Raw genomic sequence first — 19917 nt, 5'->3', positions numbered from 1 at the left:
TGCACATGAGGGGGTACTCCGGGTAGAACAAAATTCAGTTGGTGGTACAGTAACTGAAAAAAGTTGGGAACCACTGATGTAGATAATCTGTCCTCACACTGAATGAGGGAGTAGAACACAATCCACCCAGAGGAGGCTGGTGGGAGGAGCTATAGGAGGATGGGCTCATTGTAATGGCTGGAACGGAATAAATGGAAAGGTACCAAACACATGGAAACAACGTGTTTGACTCCATTCCATTGGTTCCATTCCAGCCATTACATGGGCCCGTCCTCCGATAGCTCCTCCCACCAGCCTCCTCTGAATCCACCCATTATACCGGGAACACTCGCTAACCAAATACATTTAGCTAATTCATAACCACATCAGCCCTAAAGCAAGCAATCATTCTCCTCTGACATTGTATGGGTGATACGTTTGAAGGGGAAAGTCAAGGAAATAAAGTTGGTTCATTTTCCCGGTACAGGAAGTGAAAGAGGAGAGCAAACATTGCTTTGACCTTGTGGACTAGTTCTCTTAATTGTGTTAACCAAAGAGCTGTTTGGTGACATTTCAGCACAGGTGTATGTGTGCATGTGTGTGTACACGTGATGTATGTGTGTGCATGAGAGATGTCTTCCGTTTTGCAGCTATGACACACTGAGTGTACAAAACATTATGAACACCTGCTCTTTCCACGACATAGACTGACCAGGTGAAAGCTATGATCCCTTATTGATGTCACTTGTTAAATTCACTTCAATCAGTGTAGATGAAGGGGAGGAGACAGGTTAAAGAAGGATTTTCAAGCCTTGAGACAACTGAGAGATGGATTGTGTATGTGTGCCATTCAGAGGGTGAATGGGCAAGCCAAAAGATTTAAGTGCCTTTAAATGTGGTTTGGTAGTAGGTGCCAGGCGCACCGGTTTGAGTGTGTCAAGAACTGCAACGCTGCTGGGTTTTTCACGCTCAACCGTTTCCTGTGTGGTCCACCACCCAAAGGACATCCAGCCAACTTGACACAACTGCGGGAAGCATTAGCGTCAACATGGGCAGCATCCCCGTGGAACGCCTTCGACACCTTGTAGAGTCCATTCCCCGACGAATTGAGGCTGTTCTGAGGGCATAAGGGGGTGCAACTCAATATTAGGAAGGTGTTCCTAATGTTTTGTACGCTCAGTGTAGGTGGCTGGTTTAAGGAACACCATCACATCTGACTAGAGCCTTGTTTACACCTTGCGCTAACATGTGAGTTTTGTGATCTGATAAATATGATCCAATGCCCATCTGATCAAGTTTTGTTGCGTCTACACATGGTGTTAAAATGTGTCTCATCCGTCCACTGTGTCCAGATTGTGACCTGATCAGCTGGTTTCTCCCTGTCTGCAAATTATTTGACAGAAATTCTTTCAAAATATTATGAATTGATTTATTTTAAGACAGTTACTGGTGCCATAAGACTTAGGTCAATGGTGCTTCCTGTCAATGATTTTAGTGGTTGGTAAATTATGATTTAAATGGTTTGACCATCCAGATCCGGAGGTCAGGAAGATCTGATCACAATCAGATTGTGTCTTTTAATCGCCTACACCTGTAAATGTGGGCACAATCAGAATGTGGACAAGATCAGAATGTGGACAAGATCAGGACATAGGACGCATGTTAGCACCAGGTATAAACAGGGCTCAGGAGAGCAATAGAACCAGTTCATGTGGATGTTTTTCGCATGTTGACATTTATTGTCATGAGCCTTGCCCTGGAGGCAGCACTGAGTGGTTTCCACTAGATTGGCCAGTGGCAAAGTCAAAACTGGCGATATTGTAAAAATTCATAAAAACTAAAATTAGCTTTTTGGTCTTCATTTAAGGTTAGGGTTAGCAATCATTAGGGTTAAGGTTTAAAATCAGATTTTATGACTGTGGCTGCGCCAGCTAGTGACCACTCTGCCTCCAGTACATGAGTCATCCCAGTAAATGCCAACCTGCATGGTTTTCACGCTGCAGGCTTGACACTGACAGTCAGTAAGGCAAAGAGACAGCTCTGAATTCAAGTGTAATATTCTCTTGTAACTACATTTAGACCTTCTTGCTGTTTGGAGTAACACATTTGTGGTGAGTTAGTCTATTAGGTTATGTTATAGGTCATCTTGTGTATGTATAAAGGTTTCTCATTAGGATATAATATATCATATACCTATATAGGTGTATATAGGTGTATATAGGTATATAGGTATATAGGTATATTTAAGCAATAAGGCCCGAGGAGGTGTGGTACATGGCCAATATACCACGGCTAAGGGCTGTTCTTATGCACGACACAACGCGGAGTGGTCTTATTGGTCATATATCATGCCTTTGCTCTGAGTTGTCAGTGTGGAATGGAGGACATTCCAGTGGAGACTTTAGTCCTGGGCCTCAAAATAGTTTATGTCCACCTGGGGAAAAAGGCATAACGTGATCAGTTAATCTCAACCACAGAAATAGAATCATTCTAATTGTGTGTTGTCAACATGCTTTGTGAGTGCTCCAACACTGGGCCTGGAGTCCTATTTGGAAGTTTAACACATCCAGTCAGCTCTTAGTTTGAGTTTCTGTTGGTGGTTTCAGGAGGAGTTGTGGCATTTCATTTAGAGCGTTTGACCACGTCCTGAGCTTTGTCTTTCATATGAGTTCACCTGCTCTCTAGTCTGTATTTAGTCACACCGTGGAGCAGTCTGTATTGTGCTGTTTATAGGTGTGTTACATTGTGTTTTATGGTTAGGGGTTAACATTTACTGCTCTGGGAACTGTTTCATGTGAATGTGACCTCCCAGAAAGTGTGCGGGACGGAAACAATCTCTAAATGTTTCTTATCGTTCCATGTCTTTCTTCTTTGGAGTTTTTTTGTTGTCTTAATCATCCATCTCTCTAGAACTTTTCTATCTATAATCATCTAGGAAATGAGGTGACAAGGACAGGGAGGAGACTCAAGCAAATGCACCCCCCACACACATACTCTCTCTCTCTCACACACACACACACCCTCTCTCTCTCACTCACACACACACACACACACACACACACACACACACACACACACACACACTCACACACACACACACACATAAACAATGTTGGAGAATGTAACCATCCTCTGTCAAACCGGTTTCCCGCCGGCACAGTTGCCTTCTTTGCTCTTCTCCAGTATTGTGTCTTTGAGAGATAATCTGTAATATTCAGTCTTCCTTTCAGTACTCATGACGCACTGTACGCCTTGAGTTCACTGTATCACCTTTATGGATTTCCATGTCAGTGGATTATGTTTCTATAGAAATGGGTGCTTCTCCAGTGAGGATCTCAGTTTGTGGATCTATCCCCTTCAGACAGGATCTATCCCCTTCAGACTGGATCTATCCCCTTCAGACTGGATCTATCCACTTCAGACTGGATCTATCCCCTTCAGACTGGATCTATCCCCTTCAGACTGGATCTATTCTCTTCAGACTGGATCCTCCAGACTGGATCTATCCCCTTCAGACTGGATCCTCCAGACTGGATCTATCCTCTTCAGACAGGATCTATCCCCTCCAGACTGGATCTATCCCTTTCAGACTGGATGAAGTGTGTGTGGTTGTTTTTGTGTGTGTGTTTCTGCATGGGTGGGTGAGTGCCTGCCTTCCTGCATGAGCGTGAGTGAGTGTGTGTGGCCTCTCACAAGCTGCCAAACAATCCTGAGATTCCGACCACAATGGATGTTTACTAAACTGTAGAAAACATGTGGGCTGTTTTCAGTCACATCATTATGGCTGCTTTGTCACCTGAGGGTGTCTGTGCACAGGTGTTAAGTTTCAGATCTGTGTCTCTCTCTCTCTCTCTCTCTCTCTACCCGTTCTCTCTATCTCTCTCTCTCTCTCTCTCTCTCTCTCTCTCTCTCTCTCTCTCTCTCTCTCTCTCTCTCTCTCTCTCTCTTCTCTCTCTCTCTCTCTGTGTACGTGCTGTTTTATGCATGAGACTGCTGCTTCTGTTTCAGTTACTTTGGGTGACCACTCACCTCAGCCCTGGCACCTACCCCACACGTTAGAAACTGTTGCTGTCAACAGCATAAAGGTTTACATGACATGGTTGCAGTAGTTTATAGAAGGGATCTAGGGAGAAGGATTGACATGAGAGAAAGCAGACATGAAGTGGGGTATAGATACAGTCATCTGTCATTGACCTCATAATTACACAAAGCTGAGGCTATTCCAATGTAACCAGCTTGTTTACGATGCCTCCTTAAAACACTCTGACCTCAAACCTCACCTATAGGACTATATAATATTTTTACATTTACATTTTAGTCATTTAGCAGACGCTCTTATCCAGAGCGACTTACAGTTAGTGAGTGCATACATTATTATTTTTTATTTTGCATACTGGCCCCCCGTGGGAATCGAACCCACAACCCTGGCGTTGCAAACGCCATGCTCTACCAACTGAGCTACATCCCTGCCGGCCATTCCCTCCCCTACCCTGGACGACGCTGGGCCAATTGTGCACCGCCCTATGGGTCTCCCGGTCACGGCCGGCTACGACAGAGCCTGGATATAATATTGTAGCAACCTTAACCCAACACCTAGCGATGCGTGCATGTGAGGGACTTGGTATAGAGAAGCGTGGGGACACACTCTTCCGACGGAAGGGGTTTTAAGGTAGCGACCTTAACCCAACCCCTGGTGACCTTGTCGGGAGGTTCAGATCTGTTGGCTAAGGTGTTGGGTTGACAGTCGCTGGACCGGGGTTTGATTCCCGGTCGGGGCTACCCCCCAAATTTGCTACAATATCATGACTGTGGTAGTCATAAGTCCATCTACCACAGTATTTAGATTTGGAGGGTCTGAATCAAGGCTCATTCTCACTCAGTCAGCAACCCAAGACTTTAGAACTCCAATCCAAGACTTTAGGACTCCAACCCAAGACTTTAGGACTCCAATCCAAGACTTTAGGACTCCAACCCAAGACTTTAGGACTCCAACCCAAGACTTTAGAACTCCAACCCAAGACTTTAGGACTCCAACCCAAGACTTTAGGACTCCAACCCAAGACTTTAGGACTCCAACCCAAGACTTTAGGACTCCAACCCAAGACTTTAGGACTCCAACCCAAGACTTTAGGACTCCAATCCAAGACTTTAGGACTCCAACCCAAGACTTTAGGACTCCAATCCAAGACTTTAGGACTCCAACCCAAGACTTTAGGACTTCCTTTCTCCTTTGTTCCTTTTCTTCAACCTCTTTCTCTAGCTGTCTCTCCTCCTCAGTAACTATCCTCCCTCTGTCACCCTCCTGCTCTCTCTCTCTCTCTCTCTCTCTCTCTCTCTCTCTCTCTCTCTCTCTCTCTCTCTCTCTCTCTCTCTCTCTCTCTCTCTCTCTCTCTCTCTCTCTCTCTCTCTCTCTTTCTCTCTCTCTCTCTCTCTCTACTCTCTCTCTCTCTCTCTCTCTCTCTCTCTTTCTCTCTCTCTCTCTCTCTCTCTCTCTCTCTCTCTCTCTCTCTCTCTCTCTCTCTCTCTCTCTCTCTCGCTCTCTCTCTCTTTCCACTCAGTAGAATTAAATGGTCTTGTAAAAACACACAGAGCGGGGTGGCATCCAAGTGTTTTGCATGCTCCTGCTCCCCTCCCTACGCTCTGTCAAATAAAAATAGTGGTTGCTATCAGCTGTTCTGCTATCAGCGTTTTTATACTGTATGTTTAACAAGGTGAGGCTATGAGAGGGAGAGGGAGCACCACAGAGCCTGGAGACTGTAGCCAACCTCTGCACAGATTTTGCCTCAGTCTTTTGCCATTTGAATGGTTTGCCTTTATGGTGTCTAGGAGGAGTGAATGTGGTTCAGTGGTTGAATGTGACTGATTGTAGCTATAGCTGTGATTTCTCCACTATAATGTAATAGAACCACGGTGTTCATCTCAGATGCATTGTATAATGACTAATGCTTTCAGGAAATGAACTCTGTTCTAGGAAATACCTTTAGAAAGTTTGCTGATGGGAATTCTTTAGGAGGTAGCCTAACAATAGTTTATTGCCTGGTTAACTGCTGACCAAACATGTCTCTGTAATTTACAGGTGACAGGCTAAAGGTAAGATGTCAATTCAGAACATGTAAACAGCTAAAGTGTATAAACCTTTGGTCTCTGTTAAAGAATTTGAAACCTATACAATTAATGTGTGTGTGTGCGCGCGCGCGCGCGTGTCTGTGTGTGAGCGAGAGAGAGGGAGACAGAGAGATGTAACACTTTTAAAACATATTCTCGGTCTTTTCATAGGCTAAATGTCTAAAAAGCCAAAATACTTATCATGTAAATGAGGTTGGAGGTGGAGGCGTTATTTAACGTTGTAAATGTGTGTCCTAAATAACATTGAGAGAGGGAGGCGGTTTCGGGGTTGACCCTGCAGTTGCGTCACTGTGGTGCGAAAAGGGACTTCGGAGATAGCAAGAGGATAGACGTTAGTAGTATGAGCCAAATGATACGGAGGAAAAGAGAGTTAGCTGTTTAGCGCTCCGGGAACTTTTTCATGCTGCACAAACAACGAGGTAGGCATAATAATATATTTCCTCCTTTATGATAACTTTGAAATGTTTTATGTTGTTGTTACGAAATCATGCCACAGCTTTTGTTTCGTTTTCCAATAAGCCTATCAGAAAATGTTAGAGAAAGTGATTTGCTTTTGCTACAGTTTCAATGAATGTGTTCAATGAATGTGTTAATGCATCACTGTTTAGGCTATGGAGCTGAATAGATACAAATGATTTATAATTTAAATGTATCCTAAGCCTATGGCTCCGTTTTTAGTTGTAACCTAGATTGATCACATCCCAGTCAACTAGGCTATATAGCCTGTAATTGCTAAACATTGTATATATTGTTTCCTAATGTAACAGTTAACAGTTCATATGTTCAAATAATTAATTCATTACCATAGCTCTATTAATTATTAGACTACTGTGAGGGTATTTTTTTATTCGGAGGAACTACAGTATTTCTGATTCCCAAGGACGTATGGCAATGTAGCTTTTCAGCTCTTGTAGGCTAAGGCATATCCTGCCGTGAGATGTATTTAGATTCAAATTCAAACTGCATGGGTTTTAGATTTACATTAGTGTTTTCCTTCAGGCTCTATCAATTGTGACTAGTCTGAGCGCGTAAAGGAATGAACGTCACAGAACCAATCCAAGCCTACTTTCTGTCTGATGCCTGTTGCTTTTTGGCATTCTTCGAAATCTCCTTGTTGGTAGGCTATAAAAAATAAGCTATGTAAAATCATGAAAGAATCATGTAAAACTCCAAGGTCTTCTACCTGAGCCTAATTCTTTCCAATAGGTGCACTTACGGCTACAGCAAATAGTCTCCCCTATCAGTCCACAAGTCAACACGTTCCATTTGTGAGTAAGTATGCGGTGATACTGTTCCCATTGCGATTATTTACCTGCATGGTGTGCAAACACACCGCTCTTTGTCGCCCTTGAGCGAATTCCCACCTGATGCAACGCGCCCGCGGGAGGAGAGAAGCAGAGCTGGGGACTGAGGGAGGGAGGGGAGGTGGGATGTTTGGCGACAGCTATGCAAACTGGCTCCAATCTCAGTCGGGGCGGGCAAACCGAGGTGACATACCATTCCGATTCCCAGGATTGTTTTCATCCGCACATCGACCCTGTGACCTCTGTGATATAAGTCTATGACCTCCTAAACCTGAGTGATGCTGACATTGAGCAGATCCGGATTACTGTACCAGGACCCCCAGAAGGTTTTTCCAGATGGTCGCACTCTAATACCCCTTTCTTAACTCCCAAATAAAGGATTCCATCCTAATGCAGTTTAGTCATTTATCCAGTAATGGGGTTTTCTGGGTGTTAAACCAATTAATGTCTTGTAATCGTGTGTAATTGTATTTCAGCCTCATGTCTTTTTTAAGGCCTGCATTAGGCTAATATTACATGGTCATAAACATTAGCCTGTAGGTTCTTTGTTTTTCACTTCATCATTCTACATTTTAGTCATTTTGCAGACATTCTTATCCAGAGCAACTTACAGTAGTGAGTGCATACATTTTTGTACTTTTTCATACTGGTCCCCTGTGGGAATCGAACCCACAACCCTGACGTTGCAGGTGCCATGCTTTACCAACTGAGCTTCATCTCCCTCTGTTTGACATCTATTCAGTTGATATCTCTCATGCATAGTGTCCTATGATTTTGGTCCATAGTTTATGGATCAACCATGCTGTGATGGTCATGTCAGGCTATCAACCATGCTGTGATGGTCATGTCAGGCTATCAACCGTGCTGTGATGGCCATGTCAGGCTATCAACCGTGCTGTGATGGTCATGTCAGGCTATCAACCGTGCTGTGATGGTCATGTCAGGCTATCAACCGTGCTGTGATGGTCATGTCAGGCTATCAACCGTGCTGTGATGGTCATGTCAGGCTATCAACCGTGCTGTGATGGTCATGTCAGGCTATCAACCGTGCTGTGATGGTCATGTCAGGCTAATATATTTTTCTTGTTATTTTATCCAGAGTTGTGATATTATTCTGGCTATCAACTGTCTGTCAAACAGCTGTAGTGACTGGACAGTGTCTGTTACACCATAGGTCATTGGTTACATCCGTTATATGCAAAACCTTCCAAGCGGTACAGGATATTTTCTTGGCTGAGTGCCGTCCGAAGAGGGAAACTGTGTTTGACATCAATATCAATGGGACACATCAACCTATGGTTCATCGAGATATGATTCATCCAGCACACGCCTTCTTCCTTATGGACCTGTTTTGTTATGTGAATGAGAAGAAAGTGAATGTCTGCTCACTGCCTGCTACCTACGCTCCAGGTGGAAGGTGCCCTTTGACACAGATCTAGAATCAGATTACCATCCTCAAATCATAACCTTAACCATTAAGGGTGAAAATGTTATTAGATGATGTTAGATCAACTTAGGAGCAACTTTATCCTACTCCGTCTGGTGCTGTCAAGCATGGTCTTCATTGAGCTAGTAGTGTGTTTTGGGGTCATAATGGTCTTTATCAGGTCGTGATGTCATATGAGCCTGTAGTGGTGCTGTGAGGAAGTTATTTGTTGAGCTTCAGTCCCCAGTGTTCTATTCTCAGCTCCTTCCTGAAGACTACGCTAACATTTGCTTACCAGACTTGAAATGGTTCCCGCTGGGGGAGGCATGAAAGCCTCTCACAGACCTACCACACACAAACACAAACACACACACACACCCTTTTCCTTCCACAACCACCAGCAAAACCAGTGTCAATGACAGCAGCGGAGTAGGCAAGCTGTGGCCCCCCTTCATCTCAACGAGGACTTCACCAGCCCCTCCCCCCTTCATCTCAACGAGGACTTCACCAGCCCCTCCCCCCTTCATCTCAACGAGGACTTCACCAGCCCCTCTCCCCTCTTCATCTCAACGAGGACTTCACCAGCCCCTCTCCCCTCTTCATCTCAACGAGGACTTCACCAGCCCCTCCCCTCTCTCCCCTCTTCATCTCAACAAGGACTTCACCAGCCCCTCCCCCCTTCATCTCAACGAGGACTTCACCAGCCCCTCCCCCCTTCATCTCAACGAGGACTTCACCAGCCCCTCTCCCCTCTTCATCTCAACGAGGACTTCACCAGCCCCTCTCCCCTCTTCATCTCAACGAGGACTTCACCAGCCCCTCCCCTCTCTCCCCTCTTCATCTCAACAAGGACTTCACCAGCCCCTCCCCCCTTCATCTCAACGAGGACTTCACCAGCCCCTCCCCCCTCTCCATCTCAACAAGGACTTCACCAGCCCCTCCCCCCTTCATCTCAACGAGGACTTCACCAGCCCCTCCCCCCTATCCCCTCTTCATCTCAACAAGGACTTCACCAGCCCCTCCCCCCTCTCCCCTCTTCATCTCAACAAGGACTTCACCAGCCCCTCCCCCTCTCCCCTCTTCATCTCAACAAGGACTTCACCAGCCCCTCCCCCCTCTCCCCTCTTCATCTCAATGAGGACTTCACCAGCCCCTCTCCCCTCATCTCAACAAGGACTTCACCAGCCCCTCCCCCCTCTCCCCTCTTCATCTCAACGAGGACTTCACCAGCTCTCCCCCCTCTCCCCTCTTCATCTCAACGAGGACTTCACCAGCCCCTCTCCCCTCTTCATCTCAACAAGGACTTCACCAGCCCCTCCCCCCTCTACCCCCTCATCTCATTGAGGACTTCACTAGCCCCTCTCCCCTCATCTCAACAAGGACTTCACCAGCCCCTCCCCCCTCTCCCCTCTTCATCTCAACGAGGACTTCACCAGCCCCTCCCCCCTCTCCCTTTCTCTCTCTCCCTTCTGTTCCCCTCTCCCCCACTCCTCTCTTCTCTTGGTCCCTGTGGTTGGTGACATCAGAAAAACAAGCTGTTTATGGTGCAGTATTGTCAGTGCAGCAGTTGAAGTAGAGCCATGCATTGATGCACAGCGTATTGAGGTATACGTGTGGGTTACTGTGAGTGTCTGCCTGTAATTATATCTGCATGTGAAGATTACAGAAGGTTTTTGATGAGTTTGAAATGATTATCCTCACTGGTGCGATCTTATGATGTTCATTCTGTGTGTGTATGATGTGTGATGTGGGATACGGCCCACCCTGTTGATGTGGGGCTGGATAGGAAAGAGCATGCTGAGACAGCCCTGGAGACGAGGCTGACAATCTGATCATTGTATCAGAGTTGGATGAAGAGGGATGGGGGCGGCATGGTGTGTACATCTGGTTTGTGTGTGTGTTTATCTGTTAGAAGAGTGTCTGTGCATGTTATAGGGGATCGGTTGGGGTGGGACATTAGTCCCAATGGTGCCATTACAAGGCTTGTTAGAGCATTACACAGTGTGTGTGTGTGTGTGTGTGTACGTGTGTACATATTCCACATGTTGCAGTCCTTGTTGAGATGAAGAGGGGAGAGGGGGGCTCATAAATAACAGTGTAATGTCATGGCTGGTGAGTGTGCTATTGTTCTTGGCCTGCAACGTTCTTTACTTTGGAGATGTTGAACTGTTGGAAGAGCTCTGTAAATTCTACTACTCAGATATAAAGTGTGGACTTTAGAACACAGATCTGTGCTGAATGTACTAAGTGTCCAAACTGGCCTAACGTTCCATTGTCTCTAAACCCCCCTCTCCTATTCCCTCCCCCAGGAGAGCAGGGCATGGCCGGTAAGCCGTTCCGGGCCACCTTAATCTGGAGCAGCATCATCGCCAACCTCCAGCAGCGCGTCGAGGTCAAGCGCCACCGCCACAACCTCAAGACCTACTATGACTGTTTCCTGGGGTCAGAGGCTGTGGACGTGGTGCTGGCCCATGTCATCCAGTCACGTTTCTGCGGCGATGCCGAGGTGCCTCGCTCCAAGGCCGTACGCCTCTGCCAGGCCCTGATGGACTCGCGGGTGTTCGAGGCGGTGGGCACCAAAGTCTTTGGGAATAAGGAAAAGTGGCGTGCCACCTTCGAGGACAGTAGCTGTAGTCTGTACCGGTTTCTTCCGCTTCCGTCTAGTCCCACTACCATGACCAGCTCGCACTCGACGAGCACCATCACCATCGAGAGTGAATACGACTCGCCGAGCAAACACCGGAACAGCTATAGCCCACCTCTCAAACGGTACGGTAGGCTGAGTTTAAAGCTATGTTCATGAGTTGATATGTTTCGTAATCATTCCCAAATAGCGGATTAACAATGAATTAATTTTATGAGGGCTTTCATCCCAAAACTCAACTCATGTATCGCCAATGAGTATCAACCACTGTGACCTTGTTGTTACTCTCACTGATTGGTGCTTCTCAGTTGTCCAATCAAGGCTCTCCTTGCTGATGATTGTGATAATGTTCCCGTAAACCTAATTTGCATGGCTCAAACTCTTGATTCTTGCAGCATAATTCCTATGATTTTTTCTTTCTACCCAAACATGCAGTTAGACACTCGGTTAGAGAGCTCCTTTTTAGGCAGTGAGACAGGGACTGTAGGTTTTGACTCAGAGCTCTATAAGTGGTTATGGGTTTAGAGAGTTTGTCACAGAGCCTGCAGATTTGGCGCCGTTGGTCATTATTCTGGGAAGTCCAGAGATAAAGAGGTGATGTCAATGTTTTCAGTATGTGTTGTGGATGCTATGTGTCTCTCTTCTGTCTTTAAGAGTGTAGAACAGTAAGTAGCTATTCTCCATGAAACTTTTATTTTTTTCTGAAGAATTCCTTAAGGACACTAGAGTGTAGAGGACTGAGATCTGCACTGAGATCAACAGGAGAACTGAAGTGGTGTGAGGATAATATCATATGGCCGTTGGCCATGGTGGCTCTCTGGTCTCCCCCGAACCATGTAAAGTGGTCCTAAGTGACAGCTCAGGACTGTACCCATGAAAACCTGCTGCCTCCAATCTGTCTCACTGAGATGAAAGAGTGGAGAGAGATGGAGAGAGCGAGAGTAGAGAGAAAATGGAGAGAGAGTGAGAAAGAGAGGAGAGAGAGAGTAGCGAGAGAGTGAGAGAGAGAGGGTAGAGAGAGAGAAAGAGAGAGAGGAGAGCGAGCGAGAGAGAGGAAGAGAGAGAGTAGGTAGAGCGAAAAAGAGAGAGCGAGAGAGAGAAAGAGAGTGTTATTGTAAAGCCATACTTTAGGTGAACTGTGCTCCCAAGGAGTTTTATATAAAAACACACCAAGCACACTCTTGAGGCAAAGTATGATTGCACCAAGGACAGCGTTTAAAACGTAAAATGTAATGATTCTATCAAAATCCAAAGAGGAGTGTGGAGGTAAATTGGAAGATAGTTTTTGTTTTGCTAAATGTGTTTAACACCAATTTCACCAAGTAGACATATTCTGGTCACCTGTGATTGAAAAATAAAATTTTCTAAATGCTACTTTGGGTTCCGGTAATAACAGGTCTGTGATTGCTCCAATCATGTCCACTGATTTCTCTCATTATGTTCATCCTCAGTAAAGAGGATCAGTACTCCAACAACCACTCTCTGGTCAAAACAGACAAATCACTAGAGGACGTGTTGGGGAACCTCAACGTCACCTCAACCATCACCCCACAGATGATCAACCTCGGCCTCTCACAGGAGTGTAAGTGTCCATAGAAAATATATGTTGGCATGTGTCCCTGCATGATTATCAGTGTGTGTTTGTTACTTTGGATGTGTGTGTATCTGTGGTAAAGTCCCTATAGTGACTTCTCTTCCTGTCTTCCTCAGTGGTGGATGAGGTGTGGCGCCAGCAGACGGTGTTCAGGCTGCTACAGCTGATAGAGCTCCCCCTGCTGGAGAGTCTGTTGGAGGGCGAGGAGCGGCCCAGGCCTCCGCTGCACAGCATGGACAGTGACCCAGACCTGCTCTACACATCCAGCTACCTGGACAGAGAGGTCCTGAAGGCCTTCAGCGAAGCACAGTACGTCTCCTACTACTAGTCCTACTACTACTAGTAGTCCTACTACCACTACTACTACTAAAACTACTACTACTACTACTACTACTACTACTAGTCCTACTACTACTACTACTGCTACTACTACTATTACTACTACTAGTTATACTACTACTACTACTAAAACTACTACTACTACTACTACTAGTCCTACTAATACTAATACTAAAACTAGTCATACTACTACTACTACTACTATTACTACTACTACTACTACTACTACTACTACTACTACTACTACTACTACTACTAGTCCTACTACTACTAGTCCTACTTCTACTACTACTACTACTAGTCCTACTACTACTACTACTACTCCTACTAGTCCTACTTCTACTACTACTACTACTAGTCCTACTACTACTACTACTACTACTACTACTACTACTACTACTAGTCCTACTACTACTACTAGTCCTACTTCTACTACTACTAGTCCTACTACTACTACTACTAGTCCTACTTCTACTACTGCTACTACTACTACTAGTCCTACTACTACTACTACTACTTCTACTACTGCTACTACTACTAGTCCTACTACTACTACTAGTCCTACTACTAATACTACTACTACTAGTCCTACTACTACTACTAGTCCTACTTCTACTACTACTACTACTACTACTACTACTAGTAGTCCTACTACTACTACTGCTACTACTACTAGTCCTACTACTACTACTACTACTACTACTACTACTACTACTACTAGTCCTACTACTACTACTACTACTACTACTAGTCCTACTTCTACTACTAGTCCTACTACTACTACTACTACTACTAGTCCTACTACTACTACGACTACTACTACTACTACTACTACTACTACTACTACTAGTCCTACTTCTACTACTAGTCCTACTACTACTAGTAGTCCTACTACTGCTACTACTACTAGTCCTACTACTACTACTACAACTAGTCCTACTTCTACTGCTACTACTAATAGTCCTACTACTACTACTACTACTAGTCCTACTACTACCAGTCCTACTATTCCTACTACTACTACTACTACTACTATTCCTACTACTACTACTAGTCCTACTACTACCAGTCCTACTACTACTACCACTAGTCCTACTGCTACTTCTTCTACTACTAATAGTACTACTACTACTACTACTACTACTACTACTACTACTACTATTAGTACTACTACTACTACTATTACTACTACTACTACTAATAGTTCTACTACTACTACTACTACTTATAATACTAGTTCTACCTCTACTACTACTAAGACTACTACTACTACTACTAATACTAGTCCTACCTCTACTACTACTACTATTAGTCCTACTACTAATCCTACTAATCCTACTACCTCTACTACTAGTCCTATTTCTACTACTTATCTCCTTCTCCGTCTCTCTTTCCCTCCTTATCCCCCTACCCTCTTCCATTTAATAGTTTGTTCCAGGCATAGGTAAGGACAGTGAAAGGACACCTTCTTTAGCTACAACAACCCAAAAAATTCCCAGGCATGAGGCTGATTGACTGACTAGCTACAGTTAAAGCTTGCTGAGCACATTCAATAACTCTCTCGTCATACATAAAGCAGCCGATTTTGATCTCCATTATCTCTCACTCCCTGTGAATCATAGTCTATATATTTATCTGACTGGGCAGAAATGTATGGCCGGTAGTCTTGTTAAGCTTTGGTTGGCGTGTGTACTGTACGTCCAGCCTTTCAACATGTTGCAGCCAGACGCCTAGCGTAGCCTCTGTCACAGCAGGACAGTGTTATGTAATGGAGCTGGCTGGTGTGTGTGTGTGTGTGTGCGTGTCAGTGAGGGCCTCTCTCTGTATTGATGCTGCCCCCAGGGCTCTCTGGCACTCAGGGACAAATGGCTAACTGACTGCAGTCTCTGGGCTGTGCTTGTCTGAAAGTCAAGGGCAGCTTGATTGAACATATCTGTCTCTCTCTGATCTTTCTCTCTCCTCTCCTCTCTCTTGCGCTCTCTCTCTGATCTTTCTCTCTCCTCTCCTCTCTCTCTCTCTCTCTCTCTCTCTCTCGCTCTCTCTCTCTGATCTTTCTCTCTCCTCTCCTCTCTCTCGCTCTCTTTCTCTCTCTATTTCACTCTTCTCTCTCTCTCTTCTTCGCTATCTCTCTCTCTCCTCTTTAGATTGGCTTCATTTACATCATCACTTATAATCTCCCCCCCCCCCCCCCGCCTCTCTCAGGGCTGATGAGTGGTTGTCAGCAGCGGTGGACTGTCTGGAGTTCCTGCCAGATGACTTGGTGGTTGAGGTGAGCAGGGGTCTGCCCCGCTGTGGTGAGGACCAGGGCAAGTGTAAGAGACTGGTGTACGGGATCCTGGCCCAGCACTATGGAGAGACACAGCACCCTCCACTACTCAGCAACCACGTCTTCGACATCCACTCCAGCATCTCTGAACTACTGGGTAAGACAGCCATATACAATGTCTATGTGCTCTAGGGCATTTCCTGTGTATAAATGGGTTTAGACTTTTACATAATAAGTATTATGTAAGGGGTTCATTGAGCTGATTAAACCAGTACGTGAAAGCCCAAACGTCATGACTGGGGACAGAAAGGGGGGGTTCAGATTCCTCTACTGACTCTCAGCGAGGACGCCTCTTCTTCCAGTATTATCTAGTAAACTGAAGCCACACCTGGGTTTATCAACTAGTTTTGCTAAGATCCTCTCTAGCTATCTCTCTCATGAATTCACACAGCTGTGATTCCTCCCAGCCTGCCAGGGGCGCTAACACCTATCCTGTCCTCTCTGTGTGTCGATAGTGAATGGGAAGAGGGAGCAGGTTCTGGAGGCCCTACAGCTGTGTCTGAAGCTACAGGACTCTCGCAGTAAAGAGGAGCTACGCAGACTGCTGCGATTCATGGCCGTCGCTGCCAAACCACAGGAGGTCAAACTGCACAAAGAGGTGAGTGGTGTGTGTGTGTGAGAGTAGTGTGCCAAACTACTCTGAGGTCATATCTACTAGCAGCCACTCTCTATATATGTAGGTAGATGTGAACGTTGTGTTGTTTTCCAGATAGAGAACCGGATGGCGGTGAAGAGATCTTTCTCTAGTGCCATCGTCTACAGCATGAGACTGGCCAAGGGGAAGGTTGACCTACTGGTGCTGTTTATGGTGGAAAACCACTGTGACGTCTTCAAGGTGTGTGTGCACTAATCTTTTATCAGACGCTGTGTGTGTGAATAGGTGAACGGGTAGGCGTGAGTGTCCGTGTGTGTGTGTGCATGTACGTGTATGTGTGTGTGTGTGCATGTACGTGCATGTGTGTGGGTAGGTGGGTGATTAATATGATGTTTTGCACGTGTGTCTAAACTATATAGACTAAAGACCACTGGGTCAGTGCACTGAGGCTCTTGACACCATCTGTTAATAGACTGTTTACTACTCAAACAGTGGGATGGAGTTTGAATGGGACTTCATGAAAGACACTGATCTTAACACTCTTAGAAAAAAAGGTGCTATCTAGAACCTAAAAGGGTTCTTCGGATGTCCCCATAGGAGAACCCTTTGAAGAACCCTTCTTGGTTCCAGGTAGAACCCTTTTGGGTTCAATGTAGAACCCTTTCCACAGAGGGTTCTACATGGAACCCGAAAGGGTTCTACCTGGAACCAAAAATGGTTCTACCTGGAACCATAAAGGGTTCTACCTGGAACCAAAAAGGGTTCTATGGGGACAGCCGAAGAACCCTTTTGGAACCCTTTTTTTCAGTGTGTAATGCCTACATCTCAGCAGCATGAGGGTAGAGAGGACGCGATAGAGAATTGCAACACTAGAGCCTAGCCAAGCTGCCATATCTCTGATAGCTTTAATATTGGAGTCGAGCTCAAACAGTGACTACAGTTTGTAAACACAGAGTTCTGTGTGTGAGATTAAACAGATGAAAGCAGCCCTGATCACATGGTTTAACTTATTTGATCCTCTCCTTTCAGATTCCAGTGTCGTTGCACAAGCTTGTGAGCGATAGACTGACCAACATTGTGAAGGGGAAAGACCCACAAGTCTTAACAGGTATGTGAGCTTCTGGAAGCTGTTTGGTTTGTCTGTCTGTCTGTCTGTCTGTCTGTCTGTCTGTCTATACTATTATCTGACAAAGCGTCACCTACCTTCTGTGTGTTTGTTGTGGTGAATGAAGACGTAATGCCCTCTCCCTCTTCCTCTCTATCTTTCTCTTCACTCAGGTTCTACATATTGCAGGCGAGTCAATGGAAAAGCGTACATGGAGAGCAAGCAGAAGACTACCAAAGAGGAATTATGGGCTCTACTGAAGACAATCCACGAGAACCCCAAACTGTCAAACAAAGAGAAGAGACGCTTGCTAGGACAGTTCTACAAGGGGCATCCTGAGATCTTTGTCCAGTACTTTGGAAGCAGATTGTCAAGTGATGATATATAGCTAACTAAGGTGATATTTAAGTGAATAACTAATGTATTATTTGTAAAAAGAAAAGACAGACAGACAAAGGTGGTGTAAATGTTGTAAAAATGCAGTGTACAAATATATTTAATTTACTTCGCTCATGTGAAGAGATGAATGTGAAAGCTTGAATACAATTTGAGAATTGTTTTATAATTTCACGTGGAATTCTCTTTCATTTGGCTGTTACAGGGCCATTCATCTCTGATGACATTTTGATAATATAATTTCATGCTCAAAATCTAAGGATGTCAGCCTTATGAAGTAAAGATTGTCTCAGAAGGAAATGAACCCATTTGCCCTTTCTTCGAATGCAGTTGGGACATTCAACAATTTTTTTAGAAATAAGTTCAGAAAATTACAGTCCCAGACAACTTCCCAGAAATATCATTTAAATACACAATTTAGAGACTACAAGTGTCTGTCAAAATATAATACATATTATTTTACATTTCTATGGTTCCTATGGCAACAGGCTGAACAAAAAGTGTAATTGAGAACTCTAATTGTGTGACAGATGCACATGGCTTCTAGTGTTATATTCCTCAACAAAACCCTGGGTCTGCTGCCACTTTGGGAGAAGGTCAGAAGAAGTTCTGCGTATCCTGTTTCAATGAATGTATTCTTTCTCTGTGGTTACGCAATAGGGAGATGGTGTGGGTAATAAAGATGAAGGATTTCAGAATAGGCTGACGTGAGGCCGTCCAGTCTAGTCCACTCCCTGTCATGTGGTTCGCTCACACAATATCATTTAAAGTATAACAATGTCTGGAGATTGAGATCAGGCAGGAGGAAATTTGAAATCCCCAAGTTTGAGTCTTATTTATTTTCCCACTGTTGTAAACAGTCATTGAAATTCATATGGACCATCCCTCGGGGTCTTTCTGGTGTCTGTAGCCAACCAAGAGAGTAGCTCCTACCGTAATAGAGAGACTATTGTTACTCAACAGCTGACAGTTACATACCTAGATTCATTCATTCTCTGGGTTTCCATATCGCATATCGTCCCAATGAAGACAGACTTCTTAGCCTGCATTCCACAACGCTACGTCAATATCTTGTTTGTCAAGGCAAAAACAACTTGGCTTCAGGAGAAAGATTGTCAACCAGTATAGTTATGCCTAATTGGTTTAACAGGTTCTCTGATACTGATGTGACTTGATGTCTTAGTTTAGCCTACTAGATCAGGAATGTGCTTGTCACAGTTTTCAGGGTCCCTAACTGCATCTCACTAAGTTCATTTAGGCTACCAATAACTATATTTACACATGTAGACATATTACTTGCTGAACTGGACATTACCCAGAGTTCTAGGAAAACTTCAAAATGTCTGTGTCATCAGTATTCTTAGTGAAATTAGGAATCTGACAAGATATTCCCAGTCCACACAGTATTCATTTAGGTTAATTTACCAATGCTTGTGTTAACTCCAGTTGAAATATTACTTTTATAAATTGGACATTCACCAGATTTCGAGGAAAGGATATATATAATGTTCGTGCCCATCAGTGTTTTTAGTGAAGTGAAGAATCTGACAAGACCTTCCCAGCCCACACAGTACTCAGGGTTTCTCAAAGGATACTGTTGTCCATTCACAGACAGTATTCAGGGTTTCTTAAAGGATGCTCGTCTGTTCACACATACTCAGGGTTTCATAAAGGATGCTCTTGTCCGTTCACAGACAGTACTCAGGGTTTCATAAAGGATGATCTTGTCCGTTCACAGAGAGTACTCAGGGTTTCTTAAAGGATGATCTTGTCCTTTCACAGACAGTACTCAGGGTTTCATAAAGGATGATCTTGTCCGTTCACAGAGAGTACTCAGGGTTTCTTAAAGGATGATCTTGTCCTTTCACAGACAGTACTCAGGGTTTCATAAAGGATGATCTTGTCCGTTCACAGAGAGTACTCAGGGTTTCTTAAAGGATGATCTTGTCCTTTCACAGACAGTACTCAGGGTTTCATAAAGGATGATCTTGTCCGTTCACAGACAGTACTCAGGGTTTCTTAAATGATGCTCTTGTCCGTTCACAGACAGTACTCAGGGTTTCTTAAAGGATGCTCTTGTCCA

At 44.7% G+C, this 19917-nt stretch overlaps 1 protein-coding gene across 1 annotated transcript; it reads left to right on the top strand.

The window, feature by feature from the left end:
* Nucleotides 1-6420: 6420 nt before the first annotated feature.
* Nucleotides 6421-18539, top strand: LOC311111797 (DEP domain-containing protein 7-like). Its single transcript, XM_084154641.1, has 9 exons — nucleotides 6421-6524; nucleotides 11145-11604; nucleotides 12931-13061; nucleotides 13190-13382; nucleotides 15615-15835; nucleotides 16194-16336; nucleotides 16448-16573; nucleotides 17363-17441; nucleotides 17612-18539. The coding sequence occupies exons 1-9, from the start codon at nucleotides 6506-6508 to the stop codon at nucleotides 17824-17826; spliced, it is 1587 nt and encodes a 528-aa protein (XP_084010767.1). The 5' UTR covers nucleotides 6421-6505; the 3' UTR covers nucleotides 17827-18539.
* The last annotated feature ends 1378 nt before the right edge of the window (nucleotides 18540-19917 follow it).

The sequence above is a fragment of the Coregonus lavaretus genome (assembly GCF_964263955.1).
Source record: "Coregonus lavaretus genome assembly, chromosome: 37".
In the NCBI taxonomy this organism is placed as follows: Eukaryota; Metazoa; Chordata; class Actinopteri; order Salmoniformes; family Salmonidae; genus Coregonus; species Coregonus lavaretus.
This window is presented reverse-complemented; position numbering and strand designations above follow the sequence as displayed.

What these genes read in the sequence shown, in the direction of transcription:
- LOC311111797 (XM_084154641.1), top strand. An exon ending in CCTCGGCCTCTCACAGGAGT is followed by an intron (nt 13,062 to 13,189) that starts GTAAGTGTCCAT and finishes TGTCTTCCTCAG; the next exon opens with TGGTGGATGAGGTGTGGCGC. An exon ending in CAGCATCTCTGAACTACTGG is followed by an intron (nt 15,836 to 16,193) that starts GTAAGACAGCCA and finishes GTGTGTCGATAG; the next exon opens with TGAATGGGAAGAGGGAGCAG.